The sequence below is a fragment of the Ictalurus punctatus genome, chromosome 2, assembly GCF_001660625.3.
Source record: "Ictalurus punctatus breed USDA103 chromosome 2, Coco_2.0, whole genome shotgun sequence".
NCBI classification, from domain to species: domain Eukaryota; kingdom Metazoa; phylum Chordata; class Actinopteri; order Siluriformes; family Ictaluridae; genus Ictalurus; species Ictalurus punctatus.
The window spans coordinates 9,222,453-9,240,823 of record NC_030417.2 but is presented as its reverse complement, the minus strand read 5'-3'; the positions used below and the strand labels follow the sequence as shown (position 1 = coordinate 9,240,823).

At 39.5% G+C, this 18,371-nt stretch overlaps 1 protein-coding gene across 7 annotated transcripts in view; it reads right to left on the bottom strand.

The window, feature by feature from the left end:
* The window catches only part of LOC108255837 (caskin-2), a 101,732-nt gene that overhangs the window by 54,342 nt on the left and 29,019 nt on the right, over window positions 1-18,371 (bottom strand). For all 7 annotated transcript variants that reach the window (XM_017452128.3, XM_017452122.3, XM_017452153.3 and 4 more), the window contains 2 exons: window positions 11,782-11,879; window positions 4,704-4,849 (listed from right to left, as the gene is read on the bottom strand). In XM_017452128.3, coding sequence (XP_017307617.1) covers window positions 4,704-4,849; window positions 11,782-11,879 — 244 coding nt within the window. The remainder of the gene's footprint in view (window positions 1-4,703; window positions 4,850-11,781; window positions 11,880-18,371) is intronic.

The following is an 18,371-nucleotide window of genomic DNA, read 5'->3' as shown; positions in this document are numbered from 1 at the left end:
ACAACATATATTTCACATAATACCTGTTAAGTTGGGTAACTGATTAGAGTCAAATGCTTCACAGACTTTTTTTCCTAGTGGTTTCGCAAACATTGTAATCAAGCTAACTTTTTAATCTTCCTCTCTCCAGGCTAAAACTGAAGCAGCAGGCTGACATTATCAGTTTGGTATGTTGATGGTCAACAATTAACTTTAATAGACATGTAGTGCAGATCGTTTCCAAAATGTGAATGAATATTGAGCACAACAAAAAGCATCTGCTAAATGAATAAATGTAACACAAATAAAATAAAAAAAATTCAGTGGCTTGGAAGCAAACTTTGTACTCCTGTCTTTGATAAAAGGGCACAGGTGCTTGAACATCATGGCAATATTTCCACAGTCAGTCAACTGTCCACACATTTCAGTCAGTTAATGCTTTGAAAATTCACTTAACATTTTACATACTCTGACAGTTGAGCATAGTGGAAAACAGATGGAATGTGTATCATTCAACTGTCCTATATGTGGATTCAAGCAGCTGTTTAATAATAAAACTGTTCAGTCATTTAAGGACCACTTAAAACATGAGATGGTGAATTGTTCAAAAATGGTCACTACTGTACTAATGTGCATTCCTCCTTCAATGACCACAAAATTAGGAATCTTCCAAACATCTTGTGAGAGACTCAATCATCATGGTTCTGCAAAAGCATGATCAGTCCATCAGTGAAGTCCTTCTTAAAGAATTAGTGGACGCCATTATGAAAAGTAACGTCTCTGACAGTGCAACTGTGGATGGTGCAAAGCTGTCCACTGTTAAACAGAGGAAAACATTTGTGAGCAGTAATTACCCTCTGGTAATGCCAGTGCAATGTACTATAGATTCCAATGGACACAGCAGTGTATGTTCCAATACTGCAGTTGCTTCAAACAATGTTTAAAAATATTGATCATCTTCATAAAATTCAAGAAGCCAACCCATCGCCACCGGGAATGTACATGTCTCATGAAGATTTTTTTAAACAGTTATTGTGAGCAGCAAGAGAGCTGAAATTGTCACTTATTTTGTATGTGGATGACACAGAACTTGTGAAACTTTAAGGCACAGCTAGAAAGATCCACAAGCTTTATGCAGTATATTGGTTGCTTGCTAATGTACCCAGTAAGTATATGTACAGTCTACACGTCATACAGCTAGCTTTGCTATGCAACATACCTGACTTGCAGAAGTGTGGTTATGAAAGTATTGTCATCTTTGTTGAAAGACTTGCAGTCTTGAGCAGGATGGCATTTTCATTTAAACTCTTTATCAGTTTATCAGGAGAACTGTGTTGTGTGTGGCAGCTAATAATTTGGCTGCTCATGGTCTTGCAGGCTTTGTGCAGTCTTTCCAAGGATATTATTTTTGCAGATTCTGTTGCTGTACTGCAGACCAAATACAAGCCAGTGAAGTTTCTGACTGAGAGTTCAGCAAGAGAATGAAGGTCTGCCATGATCATGTGAAAAATGTTGTGCAAGGAGAATAATGTAACCCATTTCGGTGTTACAGGTGAGAATTTTCATCCCGTTACATCCCGGTATTGTGCCTGTTGAGTTGGCTTTGTGCATCCGTGAAATAATTAGACTGAAGTGTTTCACTCTTGAATATATAAACACAAAAATTTGCACATTTCCATATCGGCACTCTGATAGGTTTGACAAACCACAACTAATTCCGTAGAATTTCGCAGTCAAACTAAGCACAGGTGGGAACAGGCATGAAAATTCCACTTTGCTGAGGTTACCACCACTTATGGTAGGAAGTAAAGTCCATGAAGGAGATGAAGCATGTGCAGTAGTGATGGACCTTGAAGAAATTGTACACTTAGTGTTGTTGCCATCTTTCACAGAGGAATCCATCCAGTACATGCAGACAAAATTAAGATCACAGACAGGGTCTTAAAGCAGTGTTTCCGACTTTAAGCTCCGACCCAAGCATCATTATGTAGGGATGTCACAAGAACCAATACTTCGGTACCAAGTTGGTACCAAAAGTCTTAAAACGTGACGGTACTTGTTTTTCTGCAGTAGCGTAGGTACAGTTGGTAATGAAGGTACTGAGGTTGCAATTTTCCGGAACTGATGGGGGCAGCAAACACACGCAAGTGTTTTAGTCGGTCCACAAGTGGTAAAGAAAAAGAATGCCTACAAGCACACAGGAAAAACTACAAAAGACGGCGACAAGTTTAGCTCTGCCCCGACTCGTTGAAAGGAAAAGAGAGGAAAGCTCGTTGAGAGGAAAGGTAGGATCAGTTGCCGGTGTGCAACTCATTTAAAAAAAAGCAAGGAAACACCTAATTTGGCGAAGCACCTGAAAGACGAGCCCTATATTGTGTTCGTGGCAGTGAAACCAGCTAACGGTATGCAAACATTACATGGAATGATGGCCAGTTATTTGTTAACGACGTTAACACATTGCAATGTTATAAACTACCTCCGAATGGGCCACCATGCATTGCCATTCAGCCCGTGTCCTGTCAGCAACATGTAGCCTAATGTCACTAATAATTATTCAATGTTCATGGTTTTAATAAATCTTTTTGGCCTGCCACCATATCAGTGAATCTAAACTAATGCTTGCATTCAGAGTATAAGGGGTGTGTGTGTGTGTGCGCGCATGCGTTTAGGAGAACACCTTAGCACTTGTTATTAGCACTTAGCACTATTTTATTAGTCATTGTCAGATAGTGTTTGATAATTAAAATATCCCCCCCTCTCTCTTTGCCAGTATCAGCCAGAGGAGGATGTCCTCCAAGAGTTTTTTATTATATATATATATATATATATATATATATATATATATATATATATATATATATAAATAAACACCACACTGTGGTATAGACTTCGGTATCGAGTATTGTGTACTTTTGGTGGTATCGGTACTGACTACTAGATTTTTGGTATCGTGACATCCCTATCATGTTTAACGTTATCCAGAACTGACTAAATGTTTTGGGCCTCTGGTCCACATATGAACCATGAGGTTTGAAGGAAAACATTGTTTTTTCAAAAAGGTGATACAGGACACACAGAATTTCAATTATGTCTTGGCAGCAACAGATGATGGCATATCACCTCAATGCACCATTATTTTTCAGACCCCACATACAAGCCTGGTGTCACCTCTGCCCAAGTTGCTATTCTGCCTCAAGTGGCAAAAAACTTCATAGAAACCAAGACAGATAGACAAAACATATACAGCACATCAAAGGTCTCCACAAATGACGGTGCATGCAAATGGAATATTTGTTTGCAGGCCAGGCCGGTGTCTTAGCACTGGCAGGAAGAGCTTAAGAGTTAGCCAGACTGCCTTTAACTTTAGTAGGTTTATGTATTTCAACCTCATATGACCTGTGTGCTGCTGTTGCACCACACATCTACCCAGCAATTGAGGGAGGTATCCATGGTGATCGTCTGTCTGTGTGTGTCTCTCTCTCTCTCTCTCTCTGATGGAGAACTCCCCCTAAGGGTATCCTTTCTGTGAGGAAGGTCTTGTGATATAAGGACATATAGTTGCTGGTCACACTTTTGGGTCCAGCTGAAAGTTTATAATCAATCTCTGAAAATTCCTTAACAAGCTCAAGGGCACCACTGAGATGGCCAGACTCTATGGTTTTCCTGGTGTGCAGGGTGTTGGTGGCATTTAGAGCCTGATTCACAGGGCAGATCAGGGGCACTCAGGTGCTTAATGGGGCCTGGGAGCATGGCCTATAACTCTGATGTGGCCTGAGGGTTATCTAGGTTCTAGGCAATCTAGTAAGATCTAGTATTCTTTGGTTGGATTTCTGATTCAGAGGCTAGGGATGTCCTCTCTTGAGCCTCTGTGGCTTTGGACCCAAAGAGCAATCCAGGAGTGCACGGCATTTTGCTTGCTTCAGGCAGTGTGGACTGTGCTAGATGCATCTGACACCATGCATTAACTAAACTGGTGGAGAGTTTCTCAAACTCTCAAGCTATGTGCCCTACTGTGGAAAGCATCGCCGCCAAGACAGAGCTGCCCATGCATATCAGACATACAGTGATCTCATGTGCCCTTGTTAGCCAGTCATTGATACATCTACATTCGACCTGGTACAGCAGCCCTCAAAGCATTCGTCAACGTGTTGTCTGGTGAACTCACCAGTAATGCAATGCAGGGGTCCATATTTGGCATGTGCTTCAGACCAAATCTGTCAGCATCCGTCATATTAGCTAAGGCTCTCACCATGGGTTCAGGCTATAAAGAGGGCATCAGAGTGGCATCTGAGCCTCTGTGTGCGGTTTCAGCTCCAAAATCAGAGATTGTCTAGTGTCAAAGTCATTATACTCTCAGAGAGAGATTTCAAGGTGTATCTCAAACTTTTTTATGTATAGGCTGGCATTAATCCCAAGCTTTTGTGGCCTGGCCAGGTTGAGCGTGGGTAGCATCAGAATCAAGCTCTAGGCCTGCTAATCGCTGTTTGGGGCATAGCCTCACATTGGGTCCAAGGAACCTCTGAGCTGAGGGTTATGTCCTAACAGCTCTGAGTGTAAACTGGAACTAACTACTAACAAAATAGCAAAGAGCTGGACAAAATGAAGAGTAAGCGAACACAATAAGCTAGCAGTAGCAATTCCAGATAACAATCCACAGTCAATGCTCCACGGGAAAAGCTAAATGGATAGGGAATGATTTAAACATTAAAGTGTTTTAAACTCACCACATCATAGTGTCCATACTGTGCAGCAAGGTGTAGAGGAATCTGGCCATCCTGTGAGGCTCCATTCACAGAAGCTCCTGCTCTGAGCAACATGAGCACAGAATCGGTTTTCCCCTGCCATGCAGCATAATGCAGTGGACGCATTCCTGCAGAACAAAAAACAGCAAGGCTATTATAGGAAAAGTAAATTACATATATACAAATACATTATACAGTATGTATATGTGTGTATGTATATATATATATTTTACACACACACACACACACACACACCGTGCCTTCTACTAACATAGGCAACCTTGGTAAATATGAAACAAATTCACAAAAATACTCTGCTCTCATGGATATCAAACAATTGCAAACACAACGCAGGTTTATACAAAAAAATGTCTGTTAAATATAGGTGTACAACAATTACTGGCACCCCTAGGAATTCATATGGGAAAATATATTTGAAGCATATTCCCAATGATATTTAAAAATCGATTTTAGTACACCTGGGTGACTAGGAACAGGAAATTGTTTAACTATGACTTCCTGTTTCACAAGGGTATAAATATGACGATAACACATAGGCCAAATTCCCTTAGTCATTCATAACAATGGGTAAGAGCAAGGAATATAGCTGTTATGTGCAGCAAAAGGTTGCTGAGCTTCACAAAATGGGAAGTGGCTATAAGAAAATAGCAAAAGCATTGAAAATGCCCATTTCCACCATCAGGGCAATAATTAAGAAGTTCCAGTCAACTGGAAATGTTATGAATCAACCTGGAATTGGACATGTGTCTATATTGTCTCAAAGCACTGTGAAGAGGATGGTCCGAGTGGCCATATAATCTCCATGGATCACAGCTGGAGAATTGCAGAAGTTAGTTGCATCTTGGGGCCAGAAAGCCTCCAAAACTACAATCCAAAGTCACCTACATCATCCAAAAACAAACTCAAGCATCTTCAGCTTGCCAGACACTACTGGAACTTAAAATGGGATCGGGTTCTATGGTCAGATGAAACTAAAGGAGAGCTTTTAGGCAATAAACACCAGAGGTGTTTTTGGCACACACAGAGAGGTGGCCATATGGAGAAGTACCCCAGCATGCCCACGGTTAAATTTGGTGGTGTCTCTTTAATGTTTTGGGGCTATTTTTCTGCCAGAGGACCTGGACATTTTGTTAGGATGCATGGCATCATGGACTCTATGAACTATCACCAGATATAAAATGAAAACCTGACAAGCTTACAAAGCTTGAAAAAGATAAAAACTTAAAATGGGCCATTGTTTGATCTTCCTGCAGTACAATGATCCAAAACATACATCAACAAAAAAAATGGTTGACTGACCACAAAATCAAGGTCCTGCCATGGCCATCCCAGTCCCCTGACCTGAAACCCATAGAAAACCTGTGGGGTGAGCTAAAGAGTAGAGTCCACCAGCGTGGACCTCGAAATCTGAAGGATCTGGAGAGATTCTGAATGGCGAAATGGTCTCAGATCCCTTGCAATGTATTCTCCAACCTCATCAGGCATTATAGGAGAAGACTCAGAGCTGTTATCTTGGCAAAGAGAGGTAGTACAAAGTATTGACTAAATGGGTGACAATAATTGTTGTACACCTATATTTAACAAAGATTTTTTTGATAAACCTGTGCAATTGTTTTAATATCTATGAGAGCAGAGTATTTTTGTGAATTTTAACAAAAGATCAAAAGATTAAACAGTAAAGATATTTTTTCACAGCCTCATATTTACCAAGGGTGCCAATATTAGTGGAGGGCACACACACACAGACGTTTGTAAACCATTTAGAATTTTCTATATTTCTGCAAAAATATGACCTAAAACATCATCAGAGGTCCTAAAAGTAGATAAAGAGAGCCCAATTAAACAAATGAGACAAAAATATTATGCTTGGTCATTTACTTATTGAGTAAAATGATCCAATATTACATATCTGTGAGTGGCAAAAGTATGTGACCATTTGCTTTCATTATCCGGTATGATCCCTTGTGAAGTAATAACTGCAATTAAACATTTCCAGTACATGTTGATCAGTCCTGCATCAGCTTGAAGGAATTTTAGCCCATTTCTCAGTACAGAACAGCTTCAACTCTGGGATGTTGGTGGGTTTCCTCACATGAATTGTTTGCTTCAGGTCCTTCTACAACATTTCTCTTAGATTAAGGTCAGGACTTTAACTTGGCCATTCCAAAACATTAACTTTATTCTTCTTTAACTATTCTTTGGTAGAACGACTTGTGTGCTTAGGATCATTGTCATGCTGCATGACCCACTTGAGATTAAGTTCACTGACAGATGTCCTGACATTTTCCTTTAGAATTTGCTGGCACAATTCAGAATGTTTTGCTCCATCAATGATGGCAAGTCATCCTGGCCCAGATGAAGCAAAGATGACGTGGCCCAAGCCATGATACTACCACCATGATATTTCACAGATGGGATAAGGTTCTTATGCTGGAATGCAGTTTTCCTTTCTCCAAAATAACACTTCTCATTTAAACCAAAAATTCTATTTTGGTCTCATTCACCCACAAAAAATTTTCCATTAGCCTTCTGAATTGTCCATGTGACGTTTAGAAAACTACAGATGGGCAGCAATGTTCTTTTTGGAGAGCAGTGGATTTCTCCTTCCAGTGCTACCGTGCACACCATTGTTGTTCAGTGTTCTCCTGATGGTGGTGAACATTAACATGAGCCAATATGAGAGGGGCCTTTAGTTGATAGTAAAAAAAAAAGCCGTAAATGATTAGAAGTTACCCTGGGTTCCTTTGTCACCTTGGGGACACGTATTACTCTTGGAGTGAACTTTGTTGGTCGACCACTCCTGGGGAGGATAAAAATGGTCTCAAATTTCCTCCATTTGTACACGATCTGTCTGACTGTGGATTGGTGGAATCCGAACTCTTTAGAGATGGTTTTGTAACCTTTTCCAGCCTAATGAGCAATCAGTAATCTCATTTGTTCATGCCATGATACACTTTCACAAAAATGTTGTGAAGATCAGACGTTTATAGATTCCTGCTCTTTAAATAAAACAGGGCAATCACACAGATGATTGTCAGCCCATTTATTGAAAACATTTGACCCTAATTTCACCTTCAAATGAACTGCTAATCCTAGAGATATTCAAATAGTAAATTTCATGCAGGTAAAATGAAATCATATTTAATTGCCATTGCTGTTTGTGGGTGTCCTTTGTCCAGCTATCTCAGGTTCCAATGGGAAATAGTTGTTTAAACTACTGTATATATGATCTATATTTCTTTAAACTAATTTTCTTATTAGTTGACTGAAAACACTGACTATCCAACTACAGAGGTGATGAAACTGCCAACAAGAAGACCCTGCCTACTTGTAGAGGGAACAAAACATAATTCTATGACAAAAACCCTAGAAAATGTTGATGGATGAGAGTTTCGTGCATAAAAGATGAAAGATATACTGGCTGAAGTGATATCTAACTGTAATATTTTAAACAGGACTGTAATATGTATAACCAAGCAGCTGCATATATAAGCTTACTAAAATGGTTAACATAACAAAAAGGTAATATAATTAGAGTGTGTGAAAATAAGTTTAGACATTTTGCACATTTATTTTAAAAAAAGTAACAAAAAAAAAAACAGAACTCTCATTTAGTTGAATATATAGACCGTTTATTCACGAATAACATAATGCTGCCATAGGACTGTTGAGATAGTCGGTGTTCCTGATGTTACACGGTGTTCAACCACACACCGATTACATCACCTGCCCACCGCAGCATCGGCCTCACTGTCATTTTGTTTTTTTATAGTAATAAAAATCATTTAGTTCAGTAAGAGAACAGGTGCTACAATTAAAAACTGAACGTGTCTGCTCAATTCAGCATGACCCGAACGAGATCAGATCAAATTTATCACGTAACGTAAAGTAAAACTTTTGTGGCTCATCTCTGTATTTCTTTGTAAATTCTAATATGGCCTTCTGATTCTTACTTCTCATGAGTGGTTTGCTTGTGGGATGGCCTCTATATTTCAGCACTTTAAGTCTTTTTCAACTGGTGGATTGTGATACCCTCACCCCTGCCCTGTGAAGGTTGTTGGGGATGTCACTAACTGTTGTTTTTGGGTTTTTATTCACAGCTCTCACAATGTTTCGGTCATCAACTGCTGTTGTTTTCCTTGGCCAACCTGTTACATGTGTGGTTGTTAGCACACCAGTGGTTTCTTAATTTTTCAGGTCATTCCAAATTGTTGTACTTGCTTTGACCAATGCTTGTGCAATGGTTCTGATAGATTTTCTGCTCTTTTCTCAGGCTTGCTTTTCTCCCATACACAGCTCTCAGGACGCATCATGTTGGTTTATCCTTCAAAGGTAAAACCTAGGGCTCAAACCAAGAATAGGCATTCAGAGCTATTAATTCTTTAAATAATCAATTTAACAGGGCACACATAGGCAACAATTGTTGCCCATGTTGCAGGTTCAGTTGCAGGTTCAGATATTTTTGATCACTTGAATAAAAAATAGGTAGGTTTAACAAAAGGTTCCATGTTCTAAGTTGTTTAACACATCTAGATTTAAATATCAGAAAATAAAAGCTGAAATTCTGAATCTTTTGATATCAAACCCAAATGTCTTAACAATAAAATCAGCCTTGTTGTTCCAATACTTTTGGAGGGAGCTGTAACATACAGTTGTCAATGAAATTATTCTGATTAACCCCAAATAAAGATCAGCTGTTTGTATAGGATTGCCTTGATATCTTCTTGGTTTCATCCAGGGGTGTCGCTAGGACTAAACATTCCAGCCACAAATGATTTTAGTATAAACCTCAATGTTTTCTGCCTGGAACTGCCCAGGACTTTAGTGGAAATGTGATAGGAATTAAGTAAATGTTAAACATATTATGGCACTGTCACTGTTTACAGTATGGGATGCTGACTGCTAAAATCTCTCTCTCCCCCTCTCTCCTCCCCCCGGAACATTTCCCAGTCTGCGTCCTCCAGCACATCTTGTAGCGTGGCTTGTGATTTGTCAGTCCAGCACCGCACTTCTCGCTTCAACTGATCTTCCCTCCACAGCTTTTGTTTATATTTTGGGAGTAGTAAACGGTGTCGTGGTCTGACTTACCGAGTCACTGTGTTTTTATTGTTTTATAGCAGTTCCTGTGTCTTGTATAGCAGTGATCCGGCGTCCTCTCTCCCAGTGTACTGCAGGTTATGTGTTGATAAAAATCCGGCATGAATTTTTTCAACCTTTTGGGTTCCCTTTTGAGTCCGAGTAGTTTTTCCTTGCCACTATCACCTCTGGCTTGCTCATTAGGACTAAATTCATCCATTTAAAATCTATACTTTTCTGCAAGGCTGCTTTGGAACAATTTGCATTGTTAAAAGCGCTATACAAATAAAACTGAATTGAACTGAATTAAATTGAATATGCCAAAGTGTTGCAGAGACACAGCCACAGATTCAGTTTGGAATCATGCCATCATTTGTTGATGCATTAAATGAGAACGGTTTGGGCTATTAAAAAGCTTTTGATAACTTTTGGCTAGCATGGTCTGAAGATGATCTGAATCGAATTTGGTGAAAATCGGGCCAATGGTCTAGGAGGAGTTAGAAAAAGTAGGTTTTCAACAAAATTCAAAATGGCGGACAGCAAGTTCAAGTGACTATGGCATAATTGGTATCACTGTTCTCGGCCTGACTCACGGAATCTATCAAGACCACTTTCATTACAATGGGCAAAATTACTCAAAAGCTATTAACATTTTTAAAAATTTAATTATACTTTTTTGTTTAATTTATATTGTTTTGAAACTACTGGAGTCTCCCGTATTGCCATAGCAAGGTATTTAAAAAAATAATAATAATAATAATAATAATGCTACAGCTGAACCAGAGCAGCACACCAAGAAAATTCTATAGATTTAACAGGAGTGAGGGATTGAAGGAAAGGGTATCTTAATGTGCTCTATTTAATTTTACTCATTAAATTGCATGTTGTTATAACAATATACAACTTTTGTACTCTACATTTACACAAGCACTAAAATCCCACAGGAACACATAAGTGTTAAGGGAGTGGACAGGAATTGAAAAAAATCTACCAGACCTTCACACCTACCCCAACTCCTACACTAAACTTTCAGGATTCCCTTTCTCTTTATCCAAGCCCTTCCACAATGCTCCAGACCATCTCACAAGACCTCCTCGCCATCATCACTGCTATCAGTAATATCTCCATAACATTTGGTCAAGTAACAACTGCATTCAAGGCAGCAAGGTATAATCCAATTATGAAGAAACCCACTCTGGTTCCCTCAGACATCAGCAACTACTGACCAGTATCACTTTTCTCTTTTCTTTCTAAAATCCTCAAAAGCACATACACAATCAAATGTCTTTATATCTCTCACATAACAACCTCCACGATCCTAACCAGTCTGGCTTCAAAGCAGCACAATCCACAGAAATCGCCCTTGTGGCAGTCACTGTGAAGTTCCATCCCGCTAGATCAGTGAAACTGCCATCAGTCCTCATCCTCCTTGACCTTTCAGCAGCATTTGGCATGGTCAACCACAACCACTGTCAGAAACACTCCATCCTTATGAGTCTTTGAATTAATGGCACAGATTTGCAATGGATTAGTTCCTACCTGGTGGGTCAGTCTTATCAGGTGACATGGAGGGAATCCACATCTGCTCCATGCAGACCCTCCATTGGTGTCCAAGACTCAGTACTTGTTCCTCTTCTGTTCTCACTCTATACTCAATCTCTTGGTGAGGTCATATCCTCATATGGGTTTCATACCACTGTTATGCAGACACTAAACTCCCCCCCCCCCCCCCCCCAGACACTCATGTTTCTGCTTGAATCTCAGCATGTCTTACAGACATCTCATGGTTGGCAGCTCATGAGCTGAAACTTAATCCCAACAGAGTTTTCAGACTGATAGTACTCTTAGTCTGTGGCCTAGTGAACCAGTATCAGGATGTACTTATTGGTAGGAAAAATAAAGCACTTCTGAAAGTCACACTAGTACAGGCAACTGGCATATGCCAGAAATATACATTTCTAACCATTGCTGTCCTTGATGTCCACAGTGGCATGCGCTTCTAACAACAGGGAGAGCAGGTCTGTTGTTCCTGTTAGAGCAGCATGGTGCAGCGCAGAAAATCTGTGCAAGAAAACAAGAAAGTATTAGAGATACAAGAAAAAAATAGAAACCAAACTAATAGTAATTAGGAAGAAATGAAGTATTGTAAAAAATATAGTTTTCAAATAAAAAAAAAAGTCAAATTTAAAAGTTAATTACCACCGATAGAAATCTTATTACATTTCCACTCACTAAGGGCAATTTGTAGTCACAAACAGAATTACTTAGTTAATTAATTTATAAACATTAAGCCAACTTGCCTGGATAACAGCTACCAGTGACAATAAAACTAATTTGCTGTAGGCAAATGTAATGCCTAGTCTATACAAAACACATCCTATAGTCTTAAGTAGAATTGGTTATGTGAACATGAAAAAATGCAACAAACAAACAAACAAACAAACAAATAAATATGTGCCCATTATTGTCAGTTCTCAAAACTCCAGATATGGCACTTAACCAGTATCTGTAATAAAGTGTGAGGGGGCATCTGACCTGAATGCACAGAGTAGTCTCAGCAAGTGTGGTATTTAAAAATGACTGCATGATACCATGAATTGGAAAGTTTATTCACGAGCGTGTAGCAGTGAAGCAATGTGGAGAAACAGAGCACTTTAGTACTAGGAGTATGGAGCACAGAGACATGCACACTTCTTTTCCTCTCATCCTCCACCATCTATAGTGGGTATAAAAAAGTCTACACACTTCTATTAAAATGGCAGGTTGTTATGATTTTAAACCATGTCAGAACCTTTTTAACCTTTACTGTGAAAGTACAACATAAAAAAAATACAGAAATATTTTAGGGAAAAATAATAATAATTGGGAATGTGGCAGTGCTCAGAATCAACCAATCCCATTCAAATTCATGTTAAATACCAACTGGACTTCTGTAAGTCACTTTGGATAAGGGCGTCTGCCAAATACCATAAACATAAATGTAATTAGTATAAACACGCCAACAATTAAAGTGACTGATTAACCTCAAATAAAGTACTAAAGGATTTTCCTGATATCTTCTTGGTAACAACTAACTGGAAAAGCCATGGGCCGCAAAGAGCTTACACACACACACACACACACACATATATATATATATATATATATATATATATATATATATATATATATATATATATATATATATATATATATATATATATATATATATATATATATATACACACACACACACACACACACACACACACATACATATATATACACACACATATATAATATATATATATATATATATATATATATATATATATATATATATATATATATATATATATATATATATATATATATATCTTTGTTAAATATCGGTGTGCAACGATTATTGGCACCCCTAAGAATTCATATGAGAAAAATATATTTGAAGTATATTCCCATTGATATTTAAAAAAATTTTAGTACACTCTGACATCACCACATCAACATAAGCTTGCTCGCTATCACTGGGCTACTGATCTCACATAAAAAGTGGCTGGTCATTTTACTGTCTGTGTGACACTAGCTTCACGTTTGAGTGGGCGTTTTTTTCAGCCAGAATAAGGAAGCAGGCGCTTATGCACTATATACCATGTCATGAAATGAAGGCTGAGACGGAAGCAAGTGCAGGTTTGGCAGTTTAATAACAACAAAGTCCAAGGATAAGGCAGAAATCAGTAGTCAAAAGACAGGCAGAGGTCAAGCGATCAGACAAACAGGCAAAACTAGGCAGGGCAGAGAATCCAAGTCAATAGAGTAAACAAAGGTCAAATAACAAAATGGCAAACATGAATATGAGGCTTGGACAACGACAGAGACTAAGCAGCTGAACGTATACTTCGCAAAGTCTAAATGCTCACAAAGTCTCTTATATGCTGTGTTTGTGATTGTGTGCGAGATTGGGTGCAGGTGTGTGTAATAAGAGTTCCGGAGAAGGTGAACATGTGTGTGGGAAGTTCAGTCCATGGCGGCCATGTTTGTAGGCCGCAGCGCCGGATGGGAAATGTAGTCACTGGTTTGCTGTGACATGACAGAACCCCGCTCCCACCAAAATACACTCCCTCCCCTGGCGGTCCTCGCCCTCTGGGCAAAATGTCTTCACATGAACCAGGAGACTGAGTGGCGTCCTCAGCGGAGCGAGAAGGCGGAGCGACATCCTCAGCGGAGCAGGAAGGTGGAGCGACGTCCTCCATCAACTCTGCAGGCTGAACTTGGTTGAATGTGTTAACAGACTCAAGCACGAGCAAAACGTGGTTAGTTGTGTCATCAGACATGGGCGTGACAGAGCTTGGTTGTCCGTGTCAGACTCGCCGTCAGCTCCAGGCATGAGGAGATCTTGGTTGGTCATGTCAACGGACTCTGGCGTGAGCATAGCTTGGTTGGTCGTGACATCGGTTTCAGGCATGAGGAAAACTTGGGTGGTCATGGCGTCAGTTTCAGACTGGGACTTGGTGTGGGAGGTCACATCACCAATCTCAGACTGGGACTTGGCGTGGGAGGTCACATCGTTGACCTCGGACAGGAGCTTGGCTTGAAAGGTCGCCTCTTCAACCTCGGACAGGATCTTGGCTTCAAAAGGTCACCTCTTCAACCTCGGACATGAACTTGGCTTGAAAGGTCACCTCGTTGACCTCTAGCTGGAGCTCAGCAGGTGAGACCCAATCGTGGGTCTCAAACTGTAGCTCTGGAGATGAGGTCGCCACACTGACCTCCGGCTGGAGCTCAGCAGGTGAGACCAGCAGGTGAGAAGCTTGATAGATTTGAGTCTCGGTAGGGTGTTCCTTATTTCCTTGGCATGAGGTCTCCTTCACTTTCCTGCTGCTTCCATGTTATCAGCGAAGTATTCTGTCACGAAATGGAGGCTGAGACGGAAGCAAGTGCAGGTTTGGCAGTTTAATAACAACAAAGTCCAAGGGTAAGGCAGAAATCAGTAGTCAAAAGACAGGCAGAGGTCAGGCGATCAGGCAAAACTAGGCAGTGTGATGTGTCATTATTGAGGACCATTGTTTTTTCCCTTCATTTTCCGTATCAGGTTCCATATTGTGTATGATGGAGTACTTCTTGTAATGCTGGAGACAAATCTTCTCCACCTTTTTTTTTTTAAACTTCATTTATAATTCTTCTAGCTTTTGCTCTACTCATCCTGAGTTTGAGAAGATTTTCAATTGTTGGATTTCTGAAGAACAGTCTTTCAGGGTTTTTCCGTCTTTTACGGCTTCCTTACATAGATCATCAAACCATGGAAATTGTCTATGTTTTATATTTAAAGATGTTCTTGGGACTATACCATTAGCTATAGATATGATCGTTTCAGTGAACTTCTGTATGTCTTCTGGAAACCGTGTCAGTTTCTCATGACAAGGGGTTTGAAATTGATACTAATTTGCTTTTGTAATTTGCTATCTTTGTACATATGTTTCTTCCGCTCTGCCTTTGATGGTTACAATAATTGAGAAATGGTCACTTCCACAGAGGTCGTGCCAAACGTTCCATGCTAGGTCTAAAAATAATTAAGGCTGACAAATTGTTAGGTCGATTGCAGATTACGTTCCATGTCCTGGATATAGATAGGTATTCAATCAATTATTTAAAGACATAAGTTGTAGTTATATATAAAATCTTCAATCTTCTTTCCTGTTGTGTTACAGTGGTTACTGCCCCACAAGGTGTTATGACTATTAAAATCCCCCATGAGACACTGCAGCTCTATAATTTCCACATCTTGATTAGTTTTGTCTTTGAGGTTTCATCCTTATCGTTGTTTTAATTTGCCTTTTGGTTTCCTGTTATTGAGCTTCGACTGGAGTGAATGTCATTTTCTTTGCTTCCAGGAAACTGATTCTCTTAGTACACCTGATCTTCTGTGTTTCTTTTTCTTTGATCCACATGGGACATTGTTTGGATGCAGCTGAATGGTCACCTGTGCAAACACCATTTTGATGGTTTTTCACATATCCCTTTGTCATGGCCTACCTCCCTACAGTTACAGCTGGTATGTTTGTTGTTGCAGCCATTAGACAGTTGAAACACCATAGAGGATTGGGTCCCCTGGAACACTCAAGTATCCAATTCAAAGTTTATCTGGGATTAGTAGTTTATTAAAGGTGATATACATAACAGTTTTAATCGTTCACACTTCTCTTTTGATTATTATTCTTTTGATGTTCAGTACTCCTTGGGTCTTGAGCTCATGCGTTATTTCTTCATCCAGATCATCCAATGCACTAGCTTGGATTACTCCTTTACTGTAATTCAAAGTTGGATGAGGAGATGTTTTCATTTGAACTCCAACTAACATGCTGGCATGTAGTAGATTTTCAGGATTGGCCTTTTTACTGCACCCAAGAATCTGTCCAGATCATTTTGTTTCACTTCCTTTACTGTTCCTGCTATTCTTGGAATATCTTTTTGTATAGTGAAAGGGTAAAGACTGATGATTGGAGAATCTGGAACAGCAGCTTAAAAGATGATGAATTTTGTTCATCATAACATCATTACTCTGCAAAAGAGCACGTCTATTTTTTGAGGTACCTTCAGTATTCGGGTCCAAGAAACGTTTTTTTTTTTTTTTTAGATGTGTTTTGTAGCCATGTTTTGAGTTTTTACTTTGTCATCTCTGCTCTCCATCCACCTTGGAGTCCAAAAGTAAGGGATGCACAGTGCCATAGATCTCCAGCAGATTATGCATCAGAGATACAAGGATGATACTCAAGCAAAATGAGCAACAAGTTGCTCAATTTACTTGGTTGACCTTTAGCAAACACATACTGGAAATCTGAGAGATATTTGATGTTCAGCTATTGCAAAGTATTCCCATGGCGTGTCTTGACCAGTCAATTGATTGGATCGAGTCATTCCAACCTCTCTTCTAGGTGAAGTAGGAGCCAAAGTACCATGTCGTCCTATTAATTATTTCTTATAACGGAGATAGGATAATAAGAATCTATTATACTCCAGGTCTTTACAGAGTGGTGGTAAAATCTTTTTGCTATATCCCTAGCAGGGGGGGCTTGAGGGTTGTTCTTTCTTGCCCAAGGAGGCGACACTAGCACTACGGAGGGAAGGAGCGTGCCACTGTTCATTTCACAGGCTAACATCATAAAGATGGGTAATGTGTGTGAAAGATACAGGATTTGAGAGGAACAAAGCTATCCTGCAAACATGGGAAAGACTTTCCTGTAGTATTAATGACCTGGCAACCAGAGACCACAGTCACTTTCGATACAGGGTCATTTTTTTACAACCCCAAGTCTGAAAATGTTGGGACAGTATGGAAAATGCAAAAAACACACATTTGAAATCTCATGCGCATTTTAATTTCACTTTCGAATTAGCGGCAATTCAGGGACAGCAATTGCTTGAATGGTGGGGTTATTATTATTATTAATGAAAAACACAACAACAAAACAGTACAATGACAAACCTGCTTATATTAAATATAAAACTTTTGAAACCAAATCTTCCGCCATCGTCTTTGTGTCAGCTCACCTCACTCTTGTTAAATTAAATGAAATCTGATCTGTGCTGCGACTCTGACTCATTTGGGTCATGCTGAATTGAGCAGACGCATTCAGTTTTTAATTGTAGCGGCCGTTCTCTAACTGAACTAAATGATTTTAATGACTATAAAAAAGCAAAACAGCAGCGGGGGCAGTGCCGTGGTGGGCTAGTGATGTAATCGGTGTGCGGCCGAACACCGTGTAACACCGACTATTGCAGCAAGCCTATATGTGACTGTTTTTTAGGCTTACCATTGGTTTACATCTTGCAGCAAACCCTTTTTATTAACTCTGGTGTAGTCTTCTCTTGACTGCTGACCCTGACACAGATACCCCTGCCTCCTAGTTACACATAGACTCACACATTTTTGGAACTAACAGATACATAATATTGGATAATTTTGTCAATAAATAAACAGGCAAGTACGTATAATATTTTTCTCATTTGTTTAATTGGGTTCTCTTTGTCTACTTTTAGGACTTTTGTGAAAATCTGATCTGTTTTAGGTCATATTTATGCAGATATATAGAAAATCTCAAGGGTTCACAAACTTCCAAGCACCACTGTAAGTAGCTGTGCAACAATGACAGAAGTTGAGGGTGAGGTTGTGGGGGTGAGGGGGGTGTGAAATCAGTCCCCCAACTTTATACCATCATATGTTCAGTTTTTGCCTGTCAGGTGCTTTTATTTCTGAATAACATGTTTGATTTGGTGAAAAATATTTTGTATATAGCTTGACTAGGTTCAGGGATACATCAACAGATTATGTAATGGGTAGAGCAAAGTGGGCAAAGTGCTGACTGACTGCAAAAACAACTTTTGGAAAAAACAAACACACCCAGAGCAACACAAAACACAAATTAGTGTTTTCAGATGACACTGCATAATTCTTAGGTACCTTGCCTCAACCTGACTAAGCAAAAGGTGTGCTTCACCTCAGGGCAGAAGATCCCAATCTTCTCTCAGGTTCACAACTAGCATGGGAATTTTCCATGAAATGGAGAAATTCGCAACAGA